The sequence below is a fragment of the Entelurus aequoreus genome, linkage group LG24, assembly GCF_033978785.1.
Source record: "Entelurus aequoreus isolate RoL-2023_Sb linkage group LG24, RoL_Eaeq_v1.1, whole genome shotgun sequence".
NCBI lineage: Eukaryota > Metazoa > Chordata > Actinopteri > Syngnathiformes > Syngnathidae > Entelurus > Entelurus aequoreus.
The window spans coordinates 35,983,475-35,999,157 of NC_084754.1; the positions used below are offsets into that span (position 1 = coordinate 35,983,475).

At 37.9% G+C, this 15,683-nt stretch overlaps 1 protein-coding gene across 5 annotated transcripts in view; it reads left to right on the top strand.

Moving 5' to 3' along the window:
* plxnb2b (plexin b2b) overlaps window positions 1–15,683 on the top strand; it is a 629,608-nt gene that overhangs the window by 480,232 nt on the left and 133,693 nt on the right. For all 5 annotated transcript variants that reach the window (XR_009824287.1, XR_009824286.1, XR_009824288.1 and 2 more), the window contains 3 exons: window positions 796–944; window positions 5,271–5,382; window positions 15,107–15,243. Coding sequence is in view for 2 of the 5 variants with exons in the window: in XM_062035284.1 (XP_061891268.1) it covers window positions 796–944; window positions 5,271–5,382; window positions 15,107–15,243 (398 nt within the window). In the remaining 3 variants the exon portion in view is untranslated. The remainder of the gene's footprint in view (window positions 1–795; window positions 945–5,270; window positions 5,383–15,106; window positions 15,244–15,683) is intronic.

A 15,683-nucleotide genomic window follows, 5' to 3' on the forward strand; every position in this document is an offset into this window, starting at 1 on the left:
TTACATTTACAAAATGTTACTGTAAAATATAGTGGGGTTTTTTTTGTTTTTAAACATTTTACAGTAAATGGAAAAACAGTACCACTGATTTTTGGGGGGGTTTCGGAAAAAGCTGGCAGCTTAGTTGCCAGAATTTTTGTGTTAAATTTACATTGGGTTTTACAACATTATATTGTTAATGGAAAAACAGTCCACGTTCTTTTTTTATTCTAACAATTTAGCTGCCAGTTTTTCTACCGTAAAAACAAATGTACAGTAATACACCGTTAAAAACAACAACCGTAGATATTACAGTCAAAAACTGGCAGCTCAGTCAACAGAATTTTAACGCAAAAAACAGTAGTAGTTTTTATCAATTTACAGTAATACGCTGTACAGAACAACGTAACATTTATTGTCATTTGCTGTAAAGTATATATGTATTTTTTTTTAGAGAGAAAAAATGAAAACATTTTTGGAAAGTATGATAATATTCTGTAATATGTGTTGCAATATTGGATACTATTAAAGTTTAAAAGGTATGCAATTTCAAGCAGTACATATATTTTTTCTGTCAAAATGAAAAAAATCAATTACATTCAATGACAAAATATTGAGCACTTTATTGACACATATCATTTCCAGGTGTTTGCGGGCCAGATAAAATGATGTCGTGGGCCAGATCTGGCCCCCAGGCCTTGAGTTTGACACATGTGTTCTAGCGTCACACCTGACCAAATGAAGCCCTTTTATCTGTTCTTGTAAATGTCGAACCCACTACTTCCTTTCATCTACCATTACACTCCCTTAACACAGATCCTCCCTCGCTATGGCCCCCGAGAAGGTGGCATCGCCGTCACCATCCGCGGCTCCAATCTGGGAGTCCGCAAGGAGGACATTAAACGCATCACTGTGGTTGGGGAGCCTTGTGTTCATCAGCAGGACAAGTACTCTGTGTCCACCAGGTAAGAGAAGATACGTAGGACAAATATAATGTGGTGTAACTTTGGCTCTGGTCGCACTCCTAAACATAAGTACTACAAAGAATTAGCGTACTACCAGTCCCACCTTCAACTGTATTATTCATCAGAAATAATAATAAAGGGCACGTACTGTAGTCACAAACAAGGAAGTTATGATGTCTCTTTGTCCCTTTTACAATTAAAAGCCTTCTTTTAAAAGGACATCCTACTTCTAATCAATATGCCTGCTACTCTCTGCAGTTGAGTGAATGAACACTATTTGAGAAACATTAGGATTGTGCACTTCCTTGTATTTCACTTGCAACACATTTATCAAATGTTGGGGCATTTTTTTTTTCAACTATCTGCTGTAAATTTCCAAGCAATCCATTACTAACCCTTAAAAGCTTCTTACAATGTACACACACATTTAATTCTAATGCAAAAACATTTAATACCATGATTCAATTTATTTTGTATTTTTCAACCCTTTAAAGGGGATGTTTGCAACCTTAAGCGGCTGCCTACAGGGTTCTAAATTTCGAGATTTGAGCACGTAAACTAGGCCCCATGTAACACACACACACACGTTATGTTTTTGTCAGCTAATGTTAGCAATTTGGCAGAGTTTTGCTACTAATATTAACTATCATTGAATGTATAGTTTATCATAACAACATAACTACAAATAGTTTGTTGCTTCTCTGGGACTGCTTTTATGACAATCAATCTAGACTTTTTACTCACGCCGGCGAACAATCTTTATTCAACATAATTAACGGTGCATCCTGAAGACAAAAAGCGACTTGAAGATGGTCTGCAAAACATAACCTATGCAACATTTTGACCAAAGAACCACCGTTACATGTAATGTACAATCCCCGTTTCCATATGAGTTGGGAAATTGTGTTAGATGTAAATATAAACGGAATACAATGATTTGCAAATCATTTTCAACCCATATTCAATTGAATATGCTACAAAGACAACATATTTGATGTTCAAACTGATAAACATTTTTTTTTTTTTTTGCAAATAATCATTAACTTTAGAATTTGATGCCAGCAACACGTGACAAAGAAGTTGGGAAATGTGGCAATAAATACTGATAAAGTTGAGGAATGCTCATCAAACACTTATTTGGAACATCCCACAGGTGAACAGGCAAATTGGGAACAGGTGGGTGTCATGATTGGGTATAAAAGTAGATTCCATGAAATGCTCAGTCATTCACAAACAAGGCTGGGGCGAGGGTCACCCCTTTGTCAACAAATGCGTGAGCAATTTGTTGAACAGTTTAAGAAAAACCTTTATCAACCAGCTATTGCAAGGAATTTAGGGATTTCACCATCTACGGTCCGTAATATCATCAAAGGGTTCAGAGAATCTGGAGAAATCACTGCACGTAAGCAGCTAAGCCTGTGACCTTCGATCCCTCAGGCTGTACTGCATCAACAAGCGACATCGGTGTGTAAAGGATATCACCACATGGGCTCAGGAACACTTCAGAAACCCACTGTCAGTAACTACAGTTGGTCGCTACATCTTAAAGTGCAAGTTAAAACTCTCCTATGCAAGGCGAAAACCGTTTATCAACAACACCCAGAAACGCCGTCGCCTTCGCTGGGCCTGAGCTCATCTAAGATGGACTGATACAAAGTGGAAAAGTGTTCTGTGGTCTGACGAGTCCGCATTTCAAATTGTTTTTTGGAAACTGTGGACGTTGTGTCCTCCGGACCAAAGAGGAAAAGAACCATCCGGATTGTTATAGGCGCAAAGTTGAAAAGCCAGCATCTGTGATGGTATGGGGGTGTATTAGTGCCCAAGACATGGGTAACTTACACATCTCTTAGGCGCCATAATGCTGAAAGGTACACACAGGTTTTGGAGCAACATATGTTGCCATCCAAGCAACGTTACCATGGACGCCCCTGCTTATTTCAGCAAGACAATGCCAAGCCACATGTTACATCAACGTAGCTTCATAGTAAAAGAGTGCGGGTACTAGACTGGCCTGCCTGTAGTCCAGACCTGTCTCCCATTGAAAATGTGTGGCGCATTATGAAGCCTAAAATACCACAACGGACTGTTGAACAACTTAAGCTGTACATCAAGCAAGAATGGGAAATAATTCCACCTGAGAAGCCTAAAAAATGTGTCTCCTCGGTTCCCAAACGTTTACTGAGTGTAGTTAAAAGGAAAGGCCATGTAACACAGTGGTGAACATGCCCTTTCCCAACTACTTTGGCATGTGTTGCAGCCATGAAATTCTAAGTTAATTATTATTTGCAAAAAAAAATAAAGTTTATGAGTTTGAACATCAAATATCTTGTCTTTGTAGTGCATTCAATTGAATATGGGTCGAAAAGGATTTGCAAATCATTGTATTCCGTTTATATTTACATCTAACACAATTTCCCAACTCATATGGAAACGGGGTTTGTAGACCACAAGGAAGTGTTTTAAATGTAGAAAAAAAAATCATATTTAAAGTGCCTTATAATCTGGTGCGCCTTATGTATGAAAATAAACCTGATTAGACCCACTACATATCCTCCTGATGTCCCCTGATTTGCATAAAATGGGTATTTTTATCTATCGAAATGTGTAACTTTAACAAAAGAAGAAAAAAAAAGTCCACTCGATGCTTGTTTTTAGGGGGAAAAGTTACGATTGTGTTGGCCGTGATCCCAGGAATAGAGACGGCGGGCAAAGTGCAAGTAAAATGTATCAAATAACAAAAAAAATTGTGCAACAGGCAAGTGCACAAAAAGGACTGAACTGTCAAAGAAGCATAGGGGCAGCATGGAGGCACCAAGCTCATAAGGCATAAAAACCACCCACTCTGGCAACCAGTAACGACTGTTACCTGATTGCCAATCAGCACTCAGACAGCAAAAGCAAAAAAGAGACAGGAAATGGAAACAAAAATAAAAGCGCTGGGCGGGAACTAAAACAAAACACCACAATAATTGTCATGAGGCATTATGGCAGGATGTAGACTATTGCAAACATCAATAGAGACATTGACTTACTGTAACATTTCAGTAGCAAAACAATAGTAAAATATGCACATATTTATTTCTGCACGCTTTGAATGAGAAAACATTGCACCATCTGGTGGGCAAATAAAAAATAATTAAAAAAGAAAGCCATTAATCCAAATATCATTTTGAACATGAAGGGTTACGATCCTTTGGTGTACTTTCACCTCCGGCGAGTCATTATAACTGCCTGGAATCAAATGCTAACAAACTGCACCCAATGTCCTCACATAGCAGCAGCATGCTAACAAAGAGAGACTGTAAACATACGTGGTCGATCAATCATTTCTCTTTGATCGGTGATGAATCACGGACTTTTTTGCCTTCCAAGCAGCTGCAAACTTGCAGATACGCTTTCGGCGTGCTACGGGAAAAATGATGGATCGCCTTGTGCTTAAGCCAGGCGCTGGTGCTCGTTATAATGCCACGGATCACATCCCCAAGGTGCTTTAATTGGCTGCAAAGAAACGCTGAACGCTTTGCAGTCACAAGGGTGTTCGAGCAGGCGTCCGTTTGAGTACAAATGGGCCGTGAAAGCGTAAACAGTCACATTATTGCCTGGCAGCCGCTCGACAGAAACTGTCGACATCTGCCGCGGATGGAGACGCCTTTATGACCAATTCTTGCCCCCGCCATCTGTACGCCGAGAGACGGCTCTGGATTTATGAAATGTTTTCCACTCCTAAATCAGGCGCTTTTTGAGGCGTTCGTTTGCCCACTGTTGTCTCGACATGGCCCCACGGCGAGTTAACGACACACCCAGTTAATTTTTACAAATATCTTTCACCTTAAACGCTTGAATGTATCCATTTAGGTCACAATATGATGACGCGTTTGCACAATTCAACTTGCCCGGAAAAGGAGTTGGAAGAAGTGTTGAAATGTTACCTCATCGGGAGTAAAAAAAATAAATAGAGAATGTTAATCAATAGAATAGAAAGTGCTTTATTCATCCCCGGGGAAAATTCAGCACCACAGTTCGCTCACAATAGACAATAATAATAATAAATAACATAATATATATAATATATAAATAATATAGATATATTCTACATATATTCTACATTTAAGTGCAGTCAAGGAACATATGCATTATACAGTCTGATGGCTGTCGGTATGAAGGACCTCCTGTGTCGCTCCGTGTTGCATTTTGGGAGTCCGAGCCTTCCACTTAACGTTCTCATCGGAACAGATGGAAATCAGATGTATAATAGTACAGGGGAAAAAATAACATGAAATAAAATTGTTGTTAAATGTTTTAATCCATGTTTTATCCTCCCCGCAGTGTGGTATGTGTGATCGGCCCCATGACCCCCGGCAACGCGTTGTGGGGCCAAGTGGATGTGGAAGTCAAAGGTGGAAAGAAAGGAACATCCTCCATGTTCTTCACCTACAGGGTAAATACAGTAAATCTCTTCTTGCAAACCCTTTCTCTTTCCTGATGCATGGAAAGATTTAACACAAATACAAGAGGATTTTATATAAAAAGTCAGCCTGAGAAGCCTCGATTCGGCTGTGAATATCACGCCAAATCTAACCACTAACTGTTAGGCCCTTTCTACTAAGGAGTATCAGGTCTAAAACAAAATTAAGTAATACCACAATAGAGTCATAGAAGTCTGTGGATTTTGTTGTACAATTCCAATAATAGGTCCAAATATTAGCAGAATGAAGGCATTGTTTCATTAGAAATACAGTATAATTTTTCAAGCATGAGGTTGAAATGTTTAAAGAATCAAGCTGTTATTTCATGAGAAATACAAAAAAAATATGTGTTATACAAGAATACTTTTTTGGAAAAGCATGCTCAAACCAATGGACAAACATTTGAAATAATTATCGGAACAAAGTTCTAATATTAGCAGAACAAAGCTTAAAATTAGGTTGATAGAATTGTAATATTACAAAAAAAAAAGTAAAAAATATTGGAATAAAGTTGAAACATTAGGGAAAATTAAGTTGTAAACATACGAATAAAAGTTAGTATTGTTTAAAATAAATGCTGGTAATTTATATATTGTTAAATTTCATATTATACAAATACAGTACAGTATGTAAGAACTATTATGGTAAGACAGTCATATTACGAGAAAAACATTTACTGTATGGGAATACAATATGTAAAGCACGTTGAACCACTAGAGAAAAGCGCTATATAAATATAAATCACTTCACAATAAAGTTGAAATGTAGGTAAAAATAAAGATGTGAGCATATATAAAAATTTAATAATTGTTTTTACTAAATGCTGGTAGTTTATATATGATTAAATCGCAAATTATAAATATATTGACAATATTATGAGAAAACAATCATTACATTGTAAGAATAAAGGTGAAATATAAAAATTAAAAAAACACTTAATACATATTTTTACATCTATTTTTATTTACGTTAACCATTTATATATTATTATATTAAGAAAACAGTCATAATATTACAAGAAAACAATTTCACAATTTGAGATAATAATGAATACATTTTACAAAAATGATGTTTAAGTATTAAGGGAAAACCTCTGGTCCCTGGATCTTTGTGTTCCTGTAGAAGTGTGTGTGGTTTGTGTTTCCACCACATTTCACAGTTCAGGTAGTCTATACAAATCAATTTGATGACGTGTGGAGGAGTGGTTTACTATATTTCTACACTGACACCATGTCAATAAACAGACACTATTAGGTCACAGTTATTTTACTAAAAAGCAAGTACCGTAATTTTCGGACTATAAGCCGCTACTTTTCCCCCTTGTTCTGGTCCCTGCGGCTTATACAAGGGTGCGGCTTATATACGGCCTGTTCTTCTCCGACACCGACGACGAGGATTTCGGTGGTTTTAGTACGCAGGAGGAAGACGATGACACAATGATTAAAGACTGACTTTTCATATACCGGTAGGCTGGTTATTTTGATAACGTACAGGCGAGCACTTTGTATTACTTTGCACCGTTGTATTATTTGTACTCTGCACGAATGCTGTTCGCCATGTCAAAGATGTGAAAGATTGATTGAATGATTGAAAGATTTATAGTTAGTAAATGGGACGCTTTGCGTTCCCAAACAGTCATCTCTGTCCCGACAATCCCCTCCGTGGTAGCAGGAACCCCTATATACTACGGTAATTACACATCAAAACCCTGCGGCTTATAGTCGGGTGCGGCTTATACATGGAGCAATCTGTATTTTCCCCTAAATTTAGCTGGTGCGGCTTATAGTCAGGTGCGGCTTATAGTCCGGAAATTACGGTAATTGAAATACAAAGCAATAATATACAAAACAATATGATTTATTAAATAAAATGTACCACATTGATCATATAAATTCAGGCTTTTGTCCACAATGTTCAACATTCAGAAAGTCGTCCTCTCAGTAAATGATGAATTCATGAGGTCAGGTGGTTCATGTTGGTTCATTTCAGCTGTAAATAACAATATATAAATAACAAATGTCAGTGTTTATCTGTAAATAACAATATATAAATAATAAATGTCAGTGTTTATCTGTAAATAACAATATATAAATAATAAATGTCAGTGTTTTTCTGTAAATAACAATATATAAATAATACATGTCAGTGTTTATCTATAAATAACATTGTATAAATAATACAGCAGTGTTTGTCTATAAATAACAAAATCTAAATAATACACATCAGTGTTTATCTCTAAATAACAATATATAAATAATACATGTTAGTGTTTATCTGTAAATAACAATAACCATCCATCCATCCATTTTCTACCACTTGTCCCGTTCGAGGTCGCGGGGGGTGCTGGAGCCTATTTCAGCTGCATTCGGGCGGAAGGCGGGGTACACCCTGGACAAGTCACCACCTCATTGCAGGGCCAACACAGAAAGACAGACAACATTCACACTCACATTCACACACTAGGGCCAATTTAGTGTTGCCAATCAACCTATCAGGTGCATGTCTTTGGAGGTGGGAGGGGCCTATCCTCAGGTGCATGTCTTTGGAGGTGGGAGTCCCCGGAGGGAACCCACGCAGTCACAGGGAGAACATGCAAACTCCACACAGAAAGACCCCGAGCCCAGGATTGGACCCAGGACCTTCGTATTGTGAGGCACACGCACTAACCCCTGTTCTACCGCGCTGCCCTAAATAACAATATATAAACATTTATTATTTATTACTAACATGTATTATTTATATATAAATAACATTATATAAATAATAAATGTCAGAGTTTATCTGTAAATAACATTATATAAATAATACATGTCAGTGTTTATCTGTAAATAACAATATATAAATAATACATGTCACTGATTATCTGTAAATAACAGTATATAAATAGTAAATATCAGTGTCCCACCATGCTGCCCTAAATAACAATATATAAACATGTATTATTTATTACTGACATGTATTATTTATATATAAATAACATTATATGAATAATAAATGTCAGTGTTTATCTGTAAATAACAATATATAAATACTACATGTCAGTGTTAATCTGTAAATAACAATATATAAATAATAAATGTTAGTGTTTATCTGTAAATAACAATATATAAATAATACATGTCAGTGATTATCTGTAAATAACAGTATATAAATATTAAATGTCAGTGTTTATCTGTAAATAACAATATACAAATAATACATGTCAGTACTTATCTGTAAATAACAATATATAAATAATAAATGTCAGTGTTTATCTGTAAATAACAATATATAAATAATGTCAGTGTTTATCTGTAAATAACAATATATAAATAATAAATTTCAGTGTTTATCTGTAAATAACAATATATAAATGTCAGTGTTTATCTGTAAATAACAATATATAAATGTCAGTGTTTATCTTAGGGCTGCTTTAGCGTTAACTTGTTAGCATTAGCATTCTGTTGACTGGGGTTGAGGCTAATAACTACACAAATGGAGTGTCACTGACTACTTTTACAACATGTAATAAAGTAAATAGTGAACATTTGATGTTATATACCGTATTTTCCGCACGAAAAGGCACATCTAAAAACCTCCAAGTTTCTCAAAAGCTGACCCCGAAATGGCTCCTATTAAGAGACACGCTTACGACGCAGAGTTTAAACTCAAGGCGATCAGTCACGCAGTAGAACACGGGAATAGAGCAGCAGCGAGAGAATTGAACATTGTCACTGAAGTGCTAGACAACAGCAGCGACATTGACTCGATTAATGACGACTTCAAAGAGACGGAGCCGGGCATGTTGGATGCCGTATTCGCCCAACTGTTTAAATTCGGACACTGAAGATGAAGAATTCAAGGGATTCGTGGATGAGGAATAACTTAATAAAGTGAGCTTCACATGTTTATTTTGTGTGTTGTGTTGTGTGACATTAACGTTTGAGCAACGTTGAGTTATTGATATAGTGTTATTGCTTTGCACTATTTCGAGTGTTACTATATTAACGTTTGATTTACCGTAACAGTATCAGACTGTTTTTTACGTGTTTATTGAATGGAGGAGGTTTGAGGGGGGGGGTTGAGGTGGGCAAGGCCGGGGGGCGGGGTTAAGGGGGAGGAGTATATTTATAGCCAGAATTCACTGAAATTCAAGTATTTCTTACAGTACACAGTAATGAAAACACACTTCTACTAACTGTACTGTACTTGCTGCTTACTTAAAAAAAAAATAACACTTACTTTTCACTATTTGAGTAGCCTTTGTTCTGCCATTTGAGTACTGGCGAGCGATCTCTGAATCCGGGAACATATCCTTCACGGATTTGTTGAAAACATCCGCAAATGAGAACGAGATGTTGCTTGCAGCTATCGGCATAACCATCTTTGTCTCGGCATATGTAACACCCTCGGGTCTCCATTTAGCAAGGTGGCCCATAATACTGGGCTGCGTTGGCGCCGCCTTGTGCTTCTCTGACCGTTACTACTTGCCGTAGTTTTGAAGCAATGCATGATGGAAATCCGGATGTTGTGTGTCAGTGTATTAACGTGCCGGCTGGAATAAACACACGCTAAGAATTAGCTCCGTGCCTGCCTACTTTATGGGTTATAGATAAACCTATGGATAACGGACACATATATAATAGTCTCCTTTTCAGGTGAGAGAGGACGCTAAAGGCAGTTTATTGTTGTCCGGCTGGAAAATCTGGATACATTCGGGAGTATGGTTGTCCCGGGAGATTTTCGGGAGAGGCACTGAAATTCGGGAGTCTCCCGGAAAATTCGGGAGGGTTGGCAAGTATGCCACTATGTGATATAAGTGTTGCACTACATGTTATACCTTGCTGTTGTTAAAAGATAAACGAAATACCACGTCACTGACTTTATCTTGGGGAAAATAATAAAACAGCTGTTTATTCATTTTGGGAGTGAACGGAGTTGTCAGAACGCTGGTTTGTAATCTATTAATAAAGTTTGACTGACCTATCTGACTGTTTTGTTGACATTCCCTTTAGCGCAGCTCCATCTAATGGATGCATAACGTAACCCCAGCCTCTACTGTAGCGTCTATTCTTTTAAGATTAAAGAACCAATGATTGTCACACTAGATGTGGTGAAATTTGTCCTCTGCATTTGTCCCATCTATGCGCCTTATAATGCGGTGCGCCTTATATATGAACACATTTTTAAAATAGGCCATTCATTTAAGGTGCGCCTTATAATCCGGTGCACCTTATAGTGCGGAAAATACGGTACCTTCCTTCCACTCATGCGCTGCCTCCTTTATTTCACATTTATCCAACAAAGTCCGAGTAGTAAGCAGCTGATGTCTCCGCTTCAAGTCCGGCTTCATACTCCGCTATAAATTTGTTTAAAAGAGTCCGTCCACTTTTCGTAGCTCCGTGTATAGAAATGAAGTTTGTAAAACTAATAAACAACAATAAACTACATATAGTTTAAAGACTACTGCTGAGTAAAAACAATGCAAGATAGTTCCACTGATCAGTGTTCTTCAGCACAAAGATGTCCCACAAACGTTCTTGCAAGTCGAAAGTTACTTTTGTTCTTCTTTCTCTCCGTTGTCAAGTTTGTTGTCATAGAAATACACAAAAAATAAGAAATAAACAAGCCTCCTCAATGGCGGTCATGTGTTTGAAAAATAGGTTTTCAGGAACGCCCCCAACAGTGTTCAACCAATCAGCACAACCCGCCCCCAAAAAAGTTCAGGGTAGCTTCGAAAAGTCCCACCTAGCTAGGACGAACTCTGAAAGGTTCTTGAAAAACTAAATCTACCCAGGTAGTTTTTGGTGGAAACACAGGGGGAACTTTATTTAAGTGGAAAAATTCCTGAAAAAGTTCCTGCGGTGGAAAAGGGTTATAACAAAAATACCAATATTATGAAATATAACATGTAAAAGTTTCATGACAAAGTCTGAATTTTATGGGGAGAAAAAAATGTCTTGCAAATTAGACAAGTCCTACAACAGTACATTTCTCTTCTTCATGCAAGTTTTAGCTCTTTGACATAGCCAAAAGCTAAAATCGCTCAGAAAAATATACAGTACAAGTATATACTGTACATATTTTGTGCGCATAAAGTTTTATTTGGATCATTTTGATCAATTTGATGTGATTATAACCAGTGTTCTTAAAATTACTTTTGAAAAGTAATTAAATATAGTTACTCTGTACTTTGACAAAAAAAAGTAATTGAATTGCTAACGGAATTACTCTTTAATAAATGTAATTAATTACTAGGGAAAGTAATTTATACGTTAAAAAAAAACTAAAAAACTTTAAATATCTGGCTTATGCATTTGAGAGATGTTTAATATTAGGGCATAGTGTGCGGGGTCTGTGCCTTTAAAAGGCTTGTTGTTGCCTAGCAACGTGACGTCAGAGGGTTTCAACGGATTAACAGTTAGCAGCGGCATTTTTGAATCTTTTTACCGGATTGTGTTACCTCTGCTTCATAAACAGATTAAATGTGCTTCCATGGCTTTCATATCTTCTTGTCAACAAACGGGGTATTGTTTGGGTGGAAAGTTTGTCAATCCAATCATTGATTTGTTGTTCAATATTCCCATCATGTACGTGAGCGTATGTTGTTGTCTGCTGTGTCACAGCGTGATGGTGCCACTTCCTGTTTGATATCAAGTTAATTTTAGTGCTGCTTGATGCTTTCACCAGTAAAAAGATATGTCCTGCATTAGCTTATGACGCTGTCTTGTTGTCGATCTAAAACCACATCAAAAGTAGTGTGCCACGTAACGTAAGAGCTATCGCTAACGCCGTTGTAAAGAACCTAAAAGTAATTGATTAGATTACTCGTTACTAGTAAAAGTAACAATGTTAATACGAACACTGTTTATAACAGTAGATACAATCTCAACTAGGGTTGTACGGTATACTGGTATAGCATCGCAATACTAATGAATCAAAAACGGTACTATACTTTGTTTGAAAAGTATTTTTTATTTCTAATGGGCATGACGGCGTGTCGTCGTCACATGGTGACATTGCTGGTTTTACGAGCAGAGGAGCATGTTCGGCAGCGCACAATCACGGAGTACTTATAAGCAGACACAGTGTGGAAACTAGAAAGGGAGAATGGACACATTTTTGCTTAAAAACTAACGATAAAGGTGAAGCTATAACACTGAAACGCCCTCAGGAAGAGGTGCTTTAAGACATGGCTAGCTAGCTAGCAGCTAACATCCATCTGCAGTCTGCAGTGTTTTAGCTACTTCTAAATCACAAATTCTTGTCTCCACGGCGACAAATAAAGTAAGTTTCTTACAAGTATCATCCCTGCAGGACAAAGAATAGCTAAACGTGTTTCACTGCACACCGTAGGACAGACCTGGGCAATTATTTTGACTCGGGGGCCAAATTTAGAGAAATAAATGTGTCTGGGGGCTAGTATATTTATTTTTAGGAACACTACTACAAAACCTCACAATAATGTCTGATTGAATGCTAAAAACGTTATGACAGACCGCCTTAAAAAAGGAATGGAATTTCAACTTTTTTTACTGAATGAGACACCCAGAATGTACGTGAAAATAAAGAATGTGGGGTTTATAATATTCCATCCATTTTCTACTGGGGCCTATCTCAGCTGCATTCGGGCGGAAGGCGGGGTACACCCTGGACAAGTCGCCACCTCATCGCACAATATTAACTATGACTGATAAAACACTGAATATTGACATATGAACGTCACACCCCCTCTTGATTGACATATTTTACAATCAAGCGAAATGCAACAAAAATGCAACAAACACAACGAAATATGAACGCGAAGGGTAAAAAAAACAAAACCCTCCTACAATCTGATTTATCACTAAACTTTAGAACTTTGTTGTAAAAAATCTCCTTCCGCGTCTGTCCCTGACACACGCATTTCAGGCCGCTCTGGAAACACTCAGTGGAAACGCTCCCCACCCACACTGCTTGGTGCCTCGTCTGAGCTGCTGTGACTTAGAGTACCATAGTAACTAATTAGAATACCATAGTAACTAATTAGATTAACATAGTAACTAGTATATTAAAGTTAAAGTTAAACTACCACTGATAGTCACACACACATTAGGTGTGGTGAAATTACCTCCTGCATTTGACCCATACCCTTGTTCCACCCCCTGGGAAGTGAGGGGAGCAGTGAGCAGCAGCGGTGGCCGCATTCGGGAATCATTTTGGTGATTGGTGAGATTATGCAAAAGCACCGATTCCAACCATTGAAATACTTTGTATAGTTCAAGACTTATGATAATTTGAAAACATCACTGCACATCATAATGGCAGGTACAGTTTCCATCTTAAAGATCTAAAAAAATTATTTGGAAATGTCCGACGGGCCGGATTGAAAAGCTTAACGGGCCGCATGTGGCCCCCGGGCCTTAATTTGCCCAGGTCTGCCATAGGAGGATACGATAGCTCACCGGCATCACAATGTAAACAAATGCCATGGGTGGATCTACACCTGACATCTACTGTAATGATACCAAGTACAATGGCGTATCTAATCGATACTACTACGGTACTATTTTTTTTTATTCATATTATGTTTATAAACTCAGGAAATATTTCCCTGGACACACGAGGACTTTGAATTTGACCAATGTATGATCCTGTAACTACTTGATATCGGATCGATACCTAAATTTGTGGTATCATCCAAAACTAATGTAAAACATCAAACAACAGAAGAATAAGTGATTATTACATTATAACAGAAGTGTAGATAGAACATGTTAAAAACAGAAAATAAGCAGATATTAACAGTAAATGAACAAGTGGATTAATAATAATTTTTTACAGCTTGTCCTTTATAATGTTGACATGATAAATGACACAATATGTTACTGCATATGTCAGCAGACTAAATAGGAGCCTTTGTTTGGACTAAATAGCAATAAGAAACATATGTTTAATGTACCCTAAGATTATTTGTTAAAATGAAACCAATACTGCCAATTTTTGTGGTCCCCTTTATTTAGAAAAGTATCGAAATACATTTTGGTATCGGGACAGCCCTACTCTCAACATGTCCAAAATTGTTATATGCGTCTTTAATGTCACAGTTTTTCTTTGGTAGCTACATCACCATGAGTGCCAACCTTTATAGAAGTCCTACTTTTGCCAAACAAATTGATTTCCGAGGACAAGGCGGTGTGGTTAATGCAGTACAATACATACGTAGAAGAAGCCACATTCTTTCCGTTGCAGATGCCTAGGACTCGACCTCTTTTCTCTGTAATACTCTAAGAGGCAGCCCAGCGTTTTAACTCGCCTTTCATATCTCTAAAGCTTCCCCACAGGGGAGTGCTCCGCCTTAAGTGTTTGCTCAGCAAATTGAGGCAGATGTGCTTCTTGTTGGAGTCTCATGATGAGGGGGAAGATCAAGGAGGCGAGATGGGAATGTGGATCTTGTTCACATGTGTACCAACAAGTGTTTGCCTTTAGGCTACTTGTCGTGTGTGTGTGTGTGTGTGTGTGTGTGTGTGTGTGTGTGTGTGTGTGTGTGTGTGTGTGTGTGTGTGTGTGTGTGTGTGTGTGTGTGTGTGTGTGTGTGTGTGTGTGTGTATGTGTATGCGTGTGTGTGTGCGAGTGTGAGTGTGTGCTGAAGGTGGCTAAGCATAAATTGTGTGTGTATATATACATATATATATGTGTTTCATCTCATTTCCTTTATCTCTCCTCTCACATCGCCAGGACCCGATTCCTCAAGCGGTTACACCAAGCCGAGGTCCAAAAGCTGGGGGGACCCTCATTACCATCACTGGAAGCTTTTTGGACACCGGCAGTAAGGAGGACATCCATATCACTGTTGGAGGAGTGGGCTGCACTGTGTAAGGACCCCCGGCTAATCGTCTTACAGGATGCATTCAACATTCTGCAGACTTCACACAAATGAAATGTCATAATGGCCTCGTTTACACTGCACACCAAATCTGATTTTTCTTTACCCTCGGGTGACGCAGATCTGATCTTTTTTTTGCCAGCCTAAACGCTCCAAAGTGCTTCAAATCTGATCTTTTGGCATCAGATTCAGGACACATCAGGAGGTAGTCCTGAATCCGATTGGAATCTGATCTTTTCAAATGTGACTTCAGTCTAAACGCAATGTGACCCAAATGTGATTTTCTCGCCAGCTTTGAGCGAGCTATGTCACTCGTCTGCACCGGAAAGACGCAGTCGCCAGCGGAAATGGATATTTCATCATTCAGTTTCGTTTTTTATTTAAGACGACCACATTTTCGGTGCATCACTTGTCAATACTGCACAAATA